Below are 11,152 nucleotides of genomic sequence, written 5' to 3'. Positions count from 1 at the left end.
ACTGCAACAAATCACACATCAGAACTTGCAACGTGCCAACTCCTCGTGTGCAGTGCACCATCATTTGAATGTTTACCTAACACATTTTGAATTGAATTTTTATACATGTATTAGCTCCTTTTAAACTATGTCCACACGCTTGAGTGTGACTCTTTTCTTTTGCCTTTTGCCTTTTTTATGATACCTTTTATTATAAAATTTACCTATTTCGTTAATTGCTTTAAAAAAAATTCAAGTAAAAAAGATGCTTTATCTATGGAAAGTGTCAAGCTAATGACAAACTAATACTCCATACAATCTCAAATATAAGCAAAAAGTGATTAAATTGTACTTATTAACAAATTAATTAATCTCATTTAATATTCTTAATTATTTCCAATAAAATAAACTTCATTTCCTTGTATATCTATCATAGTATTTATTGCAAAGAAATATAAATAACATAAGAATTAAGAATGATTTAACTTTTTTATTGCAATTAAATAATATTAGTTAATGGTTTAAGTTCATATTAAATGTCAGTATTAAAAATTTAAAAAAAAAATAGTTTTTAAAAATAAAAGCTTAAATGATAAGAATTTATTTCAAGTAAATTTTTTCTTTTACTTTTTCAATATAAATTATATGTAATGGTTGATGTCATATATCTAGAGAATAAAAAATTATTAAAAATAAAATTTGACTTAATAAAGAATAATTTGAGAAGTTTTATTAAACATTATAAAATTAATTAACATTTACTTATAATCGAAGCTATCATACATCACTTTATTTGCTTATATTTGAGGCGAGAGGGAGTAACACTCGTATAAACTATACTACTAGCATTTCAGCTCAACAACCAATGTTCAGGAAGCATACAAAATGTTTTCCCACATGGGTTAGTAGCAACCAAAGCGCCTCTCTATCATCCTTCATCTACTCTCAATTGTTCAATAAAAGAATAGGCCAAAAGAAAATCACGGACACAGCAGAAAAGAAAAATAAAACATAAAGAACTCCTATAACATGTGGCTTCCATCTTGAAAAAACTCCTAATGAGAATAACTAGCAATCTTTCTTTCACCACCAAGGTCAAAGTTCCGAGATAAATTTAATTGTACATAAACTATGTTGATTATGTAAAGTTAGTCAAACTCTTGCTTCCAAATCTTAGATATGACAAGATTCCATTTTTACATTTTCCGTAAAATGTCCAAACAGGATTTGTCAAGCCAAGGCTGAAATATTCCTTCGTGGGTCAAATTCTGCAACAATATAAACAAGGGACATCAAGATAATGCTGTGGCATGTAATTCACGTTAGTTAGCAGATGGTATATACAAGAACTCCTACATATTCACCACTGTGTTAGAACATATAAATATGAAAATACGAATCAATGTGATAGGAATGGACCCTAATCAGGAAGGTGCTTTGTAACCCAAATTAGTATTTACAATATGTTTTACCCATTAGTAGTTAGTTATAATATATCGGTTATGGTTAGTTATCATAGCTTGAATTGGTTAATTGGACATTCTGCCTATAAATACGTAAAAGGAATTGAGGAGATATCTTGTCAATTGTGTGTTAGGGCCTTTGACTTTGGAGGAGCGGTCCCTAAAAAAAGAATACCAACATTTGTATTTTGGGAAGTAATCATTAGTAGTTAGGAGAGGAGTTTTGTTAGTTAATCCACATTAATAGTTACAATATACTGAAGGAAAAGAAGCCTGTTGGTGGCTGATTAATGTGGAGCACCACTTGAAGACACTGCAATACTTAAAGAAGAAAAGATACAGAAGGTTGGAAAGGCTATGCAAGAATGTTATTTTGTTTGGTGATTTGGGTAGAAATGAGATAATAGTTGCAGTGCATCATGATGAGAGTTCGTGAAGGCTTTGGTCACAGAATTCCAGCCTAAATATGACCCAGATCTGCCAGTTTAGGTTGAAGATCAAGGTTCTTTGGTGCAACAAACAGAACAAAAGATGAAAAAAGCTTAGAGAGAACAAAACAAGCAACTCAAGGGCATGAAACAAATACAAGAAAGCTACAAAATTGGGAGAAACCCAACAAATGCAACCCTACATTCTAGACATAGGCCCAGTTTGGATAAACTTCTCAACAAATTCTTATAGGAGATAAAAGTAGTGAAATAAAACAAACTCCTCCCATGAGTTAAAATTAACTTACGCTTCTTTATTTTTTTTAGAAGTTCTCCCATTTAACTTCTGCAAAACATGAAGAAATAAGTTATTTTTAACTTATGAAGAAATTTTTATTCATTTTTTATATTAATTTTCTTTTCCTATAAGGACTTATTTATAGGTTTACCCAATTTCATTTTTTATATTAATTTTCTTTTCCTATAAGGACTTATTTATAGGTTTACCCAAACTATGCCATAATAGAAAACAGAAACAGAAATGAACTTCTTGACATCAAGAATCACAGTGGCAGAGATGACAAAGAGATGGGTCTTTTTTTGGGTTGCAAAGAGGAGGCAAAAATTGAGGGAGGCCCTATATTTCCCACAAAGGGAGAACCAGGGACTAAACATACAACAGAAACAGTGAAGATTTTGGGTTTGGGTAGTCTGATCAACCCACCACAGAAGGAAAATAGAGTGGAGGATCTTGATAATTATCAGTTGCAACCATGTGCGATAGTGCAACTCACAAAGGAGTCGTGGGATCTGTGTATAATTATAGAGCCTCTAATGCTCTATTCCATGTCCAAAAATACCACAGAAAACAGAACCCTGAGAGAGAATAAGGGATTTCACAGGTTTGTATTTGACCTAGGAGGAGAAGCTATTTTTAGGCTGCAAGGAAGAGTTAGCTTAATCATATCATGCTTCAAACAGAAGAAACCCCACTGCAAGGAATTCACTTGAGAATGAAAAGTGGGCTGTAGAGAAAATAGGGATTCTCTCTTAACTGAGTTCCAGTATAATAATATTTAATTTCTTCCTTGTTTAAAACTTACTAGGTGTGGCCATATAACTCATTTTAAGAATTTTGCTCACAGGATTAACAACTACCACCAGAAATGACATCAAATTTCAGACCATAAGAACCCATCACTTCCAAGTAAACCAGAAACAACAAAAGTAGGTAGGTACATTCTCATCTCAATCACTCAAGAGTCAAGAGGAAAACCCAAAACAGGTCATTAAAGCATTGCTTCAACACATCAAATGACTAAAACAGGAAATTATGTAAACATGATGAATCTACTGACTTACTTGCAACCAGAAAATAAATCCACGCAAGAGAAACAAAACCCTTTCTGGTTCCTTGAATCCAGTAATTGCTTTAGCTAGATCTGCACAATCATGAAACAAGTATTTGACAGAGGATGGCATCAGATTGAGTAAAGGCAGAGTTATACAATAATGAGAATAGAAATTCTTGAAAGTCCAAAAGAAGCAGAAGAGCAGAAGCAACCTAATATCTTGCACAAACCACAAATTTCATAAACACAGATTGAAATGATGTTCAGATCACCAAAATATAACCCAAATATGCTGACGATAATAGTCTATCAGAAAATGAGGCCCTCTTAGGCCATAACAGGTATCATGGTCTACCTTGACTAAAGAGAAATTGATAATATTAAGTTAATTTGTTAGTTCATGAGCAAATTACGATATTACATTTATTCCCGAGATTCCAAATTATTTTCTTCACCCATGTTTTGAAAATTGCACTTAACTTCCTGTATTAAAATTTCAGTTTTACACAGCCCATTTACACAGCAACACAAACAAACAACCATCTTATTGCATAGAAAATACACCAAAACAGAGTTAGTTCTAGGTTTTATGACGAAAGGGATGGAAAGACTAATTTGCTCTTAATTCAAATAATTCAACTAAGTTTTGGGTGGTCCATTCAAAATATCGAATGCTAAATGCCTGCTGTTAGAAGTGAAGAATGAATAAAAAATATTAGAAGGAATAGATTTGGAGGATTCAGAAGAAGTTGAAGGATATGCTTCACTATCTGAAGGTAAAAATGATTATTACATTGGGAAAAGGGAGGAGAATGAATATACTTAGGTTTTTATGTTTAACTTATTCTAGTTCTTTTACAATTTAATATTAAACTTGAGTTTGTACAATGTCAACTTTTGAAAAATGAGAATGATAAATCTTTTTTAGTTTTAATATTTTATCATACAGTTTATTCTGGATTGTGTACAACTTTATATAGGCATATATATAACTAATTTATTCCAAACATTATGCTTCCACTATTTGCTGGCAACGTGATCTGCTATAAGGCATAGCAATTTTTTGGCTTTCCACGATATACTGCTATTTGCAACTGACATCACTGGTTAGGATTAAACTTCATGCTACCAATTTATAAACAAAAGAGGAATATCTGAAAAGTCAAAATAGTTGAGAAAACAATGGACCTACCAGGATACAACTCAAGATATGATTTGTTGACACCCTTGGCGCGATAAGACTTAACCACCCCCCGACGTGTTTCTACATGGCGTTCCTTTTGCCTTTTCTGATGTACTTCATGCAGAAGTCTATCACATTCTTCTTGGTCATACGGCCTTAGAAGATCTTGCATGAGTCTTCTCCTAAATTGAGAATGATCATATGCAGAGAATTGCCAGCTGTCTCCATGATTCATTTTATTTTCAAACCACTAAACAGAAAGACACATTATGAGATAAATTAAAAAATAATTGTTTCAAAAATACTTAACAATGTGCTTGTGTATTGAAACAAATTGCAGGTTATGAACAATACAGTTATACTGAATGAAGTGCAAAACACTTACAGATGCATCATATGTTTTTGAAGAAACGAATGGAGTGTTCTCATAAATTTGATTAGGTTCTAAAAGAATAAGATCTGGGTCAGACGAATTACTTCCACCATCCACACTGTCTGTCTTTGAGGTATCCCTCTCAGGCATAAACACCCAATCATCATCAACAATCTCAATAGAATTCAGGAATTGTTGGTAATCATCGTCAATTTCATTCAGTGTTTCAGGAGCACCAGACAAATGATTAGAAACTTGTGAATTTTGCCTAACAGTTGAACTCTTTCCCATTAATTCACTATCCATATAGACCATACCATCATCTTCTATCCTACAAGAATTCAGGAATATCTGGTAATCTTCATCCACATCATCTAACCCCACATTACTGTGGTAAATGCTCTTGGGGGCTTTAGAAAAGTCTTGACATGGCCTTTTCTTACAAGGTCCTCTTTCAGTCTCCAAATTTTTCCGAGATTCCATTGGGCCACCAGTCTGTTTTCTCATTAAATCACTCACTTTATTTTTTAGATTTCCAATCTCATCTTTTAGTTTCAAACCCCTTAACATCATAGTATCTAACTTGAGCTCATTATGCAACCGTTCTTTGTCTTGACCCCCATACCTTTTATGAACAGACTTGTTTTCTGCAGAACATGAGTATAAATGGGAACCCCCTTCTTCCCTCAAATTCTCCAAGAATGTTTTGTAATGAGGATCACAATCATCATCATTGTTACTATTGTAGCCAGCACTAATGTCAAAATCAGAACCATCAACATTAACATCAGTGACAACATCAATATCAGAAATATAGGTATCCAAAAACATTTTGTAATCTTCATCAATTTCATCCTCTGAAACAAGACCATTTTTTCCTGTTAAAATAGCCATATTTCCAAAACCTTTCACGTTTGATTTTGTAGCACTGCCACAGTGATTGTGCTTCAGACGATCATTTGAAAGCTCCCATCTCCTCCATCGTCTTTCTAACCTTCTATTGTCCTCATCAGAATTCTGACCTTTCCGATGCTCACTCCTTTGAGAATCACCTGGATTAATCTTGATCAAAGTATGCCCCATTTCCCTTTAATGAAAACAGTGTCCTTCTTTGAGACAGGATACTCACTGTAAACACCAAAAATCAAAAAGAAAGCAGTCCATTTGTTACCATGAAAAAAATACTTATATGGAATGTAAGCTGATTTTCTAATAAAGAACAAGTTGTCTAGTGCATTATTGGAAACTAAATATAATCCAAACGACGGATACAATACAGCAACTTAATTAAATACATCAATAGACAACATCCCATTTTGTTCGGTGCGTACACATTCAAAAAATATCATAATATTACTGATGATAATACACAGCAATAGCAACTTAATTAAATACATCAATAGGCATTTAAGCTCAACTAAATACAATAATAATTTGATCAAAAGGCAATCTTTTTGCTTTTTTGTGTAAAAGGGGCTAAAGGGGTTTCTTAAATCAATTACCAGGCTCACAAGTATAGTTATTTTGCAGAGAGTAGACATTCCAAAGCAAGATCAGATGAGATGAACAACTAAAAATCCAGTAGCAACAATCATATTCATACCCATTCTGCTCATATTATCTTCAAATAAAGAAAAATATAATAAGATGACAAAATGTTATTTCATAAAACTGGATAAATAGTACAACAGCAACTGAATCACGATAAAAACAAAGCAAGAATTAATAAAACGGCAACTTGAACCAGCAGTTAATGTCAAAATTTAAAAATATTCCAAAGAACAAAACTTGATTTTCACTGAATACCCCACACAACATTACCCCAACCCATTGGGGATGACCTAGACGAATGATATGTTCCAATAGCCCACATATGATACACACTTCCAACTGAAAGTTCAATTTACTTTCCTACAAGTAAACCACATTCCCAAGGCCAATCAGAATCATATTTCATTCCTATCCCCATTATTTACTTATCCCAAACAAATGATAATGATCCATTACCGCAAACAAATCCACTCCATTCATCAAAATAAAGCTTTGGTTCCCATTACTATCTTTCCATCGATCATTAGACCCAAAGCATGCAGCTGTTCACACCAACTATTTGCGCTCCTCACTCCAACAAAAGTAAACAAATAATTAAAAATTGATTAGTTAACTATTTAATAAGCATTCGACCAATGAACGCAGAGGTATACTATAAAACAAATTAAAGGATAAAAAACAAACAAGCGAAAGGCGATGGCATTTTTGGTTAAAAAAAAGCAAACATTTCGGCAGCGAATGCTTCAAAAGGGAAAAATAAGATTGAATTATTTTGTCAATTAAAAATAATAAAATAAAAACATCCTAAAAAGCATAAAATAAGCGTACAAGACGATTTTAAAACAGTGAAATCAAAGCAGGACGGGATTTGCTAGCAGGTTAATTGGTGTTGGTGATATAAAAAAAAACCAAGAGAAGAAGAAAACCTTAAAAGGACTCGAAAGCAACACCATAACAAGCTTCAAGTTGTGAACCATGATGTTGTTACGTTCGGCTAGCCCACTGTTGATAGCTACTAATTCATCGCATGGGTTTTACATACCATTTAATTTGATTTGATTGGAGTGGATAATTTCCCCAATATTTAATATTTCATAAATAAGATTAGATATTTATCTGATAAGACATGCAGAATTTTATTTATTTCTAAAAACATATCTATTTTTAAAATTAAAAACAATGAAAAATTGAATTAAAGTATTATATAGATTATAAAATGATGCTTTAATAAGAGGTTTAAAATTTATAATATTTATAAAAAGTTATATACTTTTCTCTTTCTTCTCATAAAATTGAGTCGACTTTTATTAAAGTTTTCTTAAATTCTAAATTTTATTCTTTTTTATATCTATCTCACAGTTATGTTATGAAAAACATTCTCTCCATAAGAGTTTCACTTTAAAATTTAAATCTTTGTTTGGAAAAAACTATAGCATAACTTATTAGAAGGTAAAAAAATGATCTAAGGAGACCAATTTAATGAAAAGGAGCACCAAAAAGGTTAAACCGACTTTGCTAGCCTCAGAATAAGATACGGATCCACATAAAGCAGTCAAAATGCTATAGATGATTAGGTGTCTTCGAACCCTAATTTTTTTACTAGAGTTTCTTATAAAGACAAAGTTTTATCGATTAAAGATTTAGATCTTATTCTTGCAGATGGGCATATTGTTCAATCTATACTAGAAGAGTTTAACATTAACCCTGATATTATCGAACAAGATGTGTTTGGTATTGACCAAATTTTCTGCTCTAACCTTAAAGTGCTTCTAGAGGATTATGAACAATGGTGTTTTTCCTAGAAACATACTTTGATTGTTAAACTCCTAGGTAAACTAGTAAGTTTCAACTACTTGAATCAAAAGTTAGGCAATCTTTAGGGACAAAATGATCCCTTGAAAATTTTAAATCTAAAAAATAAATATTTTTTAGTAGAATTTGATAATACTAAGGATTACAAAAACACTTTATTTAAGAGTCTATAGCTAATCTTGGATCACTATCTTCTAGTCCAGCGCTGAAGGCCTCTATTCAAGCCTAAAGACAATTCTTTTAGGAAACTTGTTGCCTAGGTTCAAATACTAGACCTTGTAATACTCTACTTTTCTTTACCTTGAATATAATAACTTTATAAAGAATTTTAAAGAATAATCAAACTTTCGTTATAATTAATTAAAATTTGCTGAGATAAAATCTTTCGCATCAGTCAATTTGTGTATGAGACAAATTTAAGAAAACAACTATATAGGATATATTGTAGATCAATATTTGCATACTGGAAGATCTCAATTACAACATAATATATTATATTTATACGTCTCTATTCAAAATACATCAAAATTTTACAATAGTTTACGTCTATATCATGAAAGCCCTTAATTTTTGTCAAATTCTCAGTGGTTAAAATTCATCATCTTCCCCAAGATAGGCATCACCAGAGTTTGTCACTATTATCTATACTAGAGAATATTTCAAATGTGTAACTATTTGGCCTTCTTACCAAATCATGATCATGATAGATAAATACATTATTCATTATTCGAGAAGGCCTTTCTATTTTCTGATATAGATAAAAACTAAGAGACTGATGAATTTGACTACTAGTGGAAAAATCAAAAGAAACTGCATAATTATATACTACTTTTAATGTATACTTCTTATCCTCCTCAAAATACACTCTAAAATTCAAATGTATTACAAGTATATACTCTCTAAAAACATAATTTAATCTACTACTAGCATAAACATCCACTATGCTAATCCGCATAGGACATGTTGTCATCTTTACTACCTGCAGGGTTATGTAAGGGTGAGCATTTATTCTATTTTTTTAAATACAACACAAAGATATCATAACAATATTATAATTATACAATTAAACATCGATTCATATCACGTTACCACATATCATGTGTCAATCATCACACATGTTCACATAACCTCATTGACATTTCCATTTTCAATTTCGCACTTTAAGTGCACCATGATCACAGTCATTCAATGCCTCCAGCAATTCTCGAGATCTTACTCAATCGTGTAAGTAGTTACTGGTTAGCCCATGCATATGGATACAACGTATACAATAATAGACTCCTTAGTAAAGGCATAGTCAGGAGTCTAGTCAAGAAATGAGTGTGAAGACATGTGGCGCATTCGCTCACCACCCTATATTTCTCCCAAATATCATATCATCTCTGGACTCTATACCTCCAGTGTATCTCTATAACTATTTGCACCAAATCTATTCAGTTCTCATATTCATTCCACATTCAAATCACAAGATTGTGCTTAACAGCACTTACAGACTAATTTTGTACTACTCATACCACTAATTCATGATCTCAATAATCATATCATCCAATAAATTATCGAAGACTTATTCATCATATTCATGTATTTCTCAACAACAAAGCCATACCATATCCAATGCATTCATTAAATATCCTCAAAACTTGCTTAACCATAATTTTATACTTTATCATCATATATTTCATATGAGCATAGTATAATCAGTCAACCAAACATTCATATATACATAACAGCCATCAGGGGCGGCCTAAAGTCCAAGCAAGTAAGGCAAGGGCTTTAGGCCCCCCAAATTTTTTTTGTTTTGTTTTAGTATACTTTAAAAAAATTAAATTTAAAAATAGCTTTTAATTTAAATATTTTAAGTAATTATTAACTTTTTATTGATATTATAAATAACATTTAATAAGTCGTAACTCTTAACCAATAGATAATAAACGGTTTTTAATTTATTTTTAAAAAATAATTGAATAGCAAAGAAAAAAAATGAACAATTTTTTAACTTTTTATTTAATTGCTACTTCTTCTTTCTTTCTCTAACTACTCTCTTCTTCTTCTCTTCTTGTTTAATTTTGTTTCAATTTGTATTTTTTTACTAACAACAACCTTGGGATAGAAGTGGAGGAGAAAACAAAGTATTCTATTTTTCTAACGCAGAAATATTGGTACGAAGCCTTCTATTTTCCCAACGCAGAGGCACTAGTACAAGAGTCTTCCCTTCACTACTCAGCCTCCATTACCCACACCTACCAAACAGTATTTCGTGATTTCTTTACAAAACTGTCACTTTTGAAGGTGTAAAGATTGCAAGTGTCAAGTTTATTTTCTTGACAATCAGGTTTTATTGTTTTAGTTTGGTCTTATTTTATATATTTATATTTCGTACTTTTTTTACTAGAATATTTCGTACTTTATATATTATAATTTTTAAATTCATATAAAAATATATAAATGTCAACTAGAAAATATGAATTAGGCCATTCAAAACTTCCAAAAAAGAGAAGAGTTGAGGCTTTAATTGAATCACAAAAAAGAGCTACGGATAAATTTATAAAAACAAACAAGAAAAACGCATTAGAAAACACATGAGGATGCTCTTTGAATGAACAAGATAACAATAAAGATATAGGTGAAAATAGAGAAATAGTTAGTGAAGAAGATAATTTTAATTCTCAAACTCATGATAACGAGGAAGAAATTAAAAGATTAGATAATTTTACTTCTAAAAATATATATGATCCAAGTCAATAGACGAATATTAGTACAAATTTGAGAGACTTATTAGTAGAAAAATGCCCTATTAAAGTTATTGGTATAGATTTTCCAAAGGATAAATATTCCAGACATTTTTCTTCATCAAATTACATTCAAAAATTACCTAATGGAGAGAAACATGAAAGAAGATGGCTAATTTATTCCATAGATTTAGATAGAGTATTTTGTTTTTGTTGCAAATTATTTAATTTTGTTTCTTGTACAAGTAAACTAGCTAACGAAGGTAGTAGAGATTGGAGAAA

The 11,152-nt window shown here is 31.3% G+C and overlaps 1 protein-coding gene across 2 annotated transcripts; it reads right to left on the bottom strand.

Annotated features, from left to right (window-relative positions):
* Positions 1–613: 613 nt before the first annotated feature.
* LOC113847752 lies at positions 614–7,336 on the bottom strand. Of its 2 annotated transcripts, XM_027477018.1 has the most exons (6): positions 6,786–7,217; positions 6,281–6,348; positions 4,791–5,906; positions 4,415–4,655; positions 3,233–3,312; positions 803–1,247 (listed from the first exon to the last, which is right to left on the bottom strand). In XM_027477018.1, exons 3-6 carry the CDS (start codon positions 5,859–5,861, stop codon positions 1,176–1,178), a joined length of 1,464 nt encoding a protein of 487 aa, XP_027332819.1. In that variant the 5' UTR covers positions 5,862–5,906; positions 6,281–6,348; positions 6,786–7,217; the 3' UTR covers positions 803–1,175. The 2 variants fall into 2 exon arrangements, with proteins under 2 accessions (XP_027332818.1, XP_027332819.1); XM_027477017.1 differs by lacking the exons at positions 6,281–6,348; positions 6,786–7,217 and adding an exon at positions 7,256–7,336 and having other exon boundaries at positions 614–1,247.
* Positions 7,337–11,152: the final 3,816 nt, after the last annotated feature.

Source organism: Abrus precatorius, unplaced genomic scaffold, assembly GCF_003935025.1.
Source record: "Abrus precatorius isolate BTA unplaced genomic scaffold, Abrus_2018 Scaffold8, whole genome shotgun sequence".
Taxonomy (NCBI): Eukaryota; Viridiplantae; Streptophyta; class Magnoliopsida; order Fabales; family Fabaceae; genus Abrus; species Abrus precatorius.
The sequence above is the reverse complement of the archived record's forward strand: the minus strand, read 5'-3'. Positions and strand labels throughout refer to the sequence as shown.

Coding starts and splice junctions, on each gene's coding strand:
- LOC113847752 (XM_027477017.1), bottom strand. CDS start 5,861: ATGGGGCATACTTTGATCAAGATTAATCCAGGTGATTCTCAAAGGAGT. Junction 4,656..4,790: donor CAAAAACATATGATGCATCT/GTAAGTGTTTTG, acceptor CTTTCTGTTTAG/TGGTTTGAAAATAAAATGAA. Junction 3,313..4,414: donor ATATCTTGAGTTGTATCCTG/GTAGGTCCATTG, acceptor ATGATTGTGCAG/ATCTAGCTAAAGCAATTACT.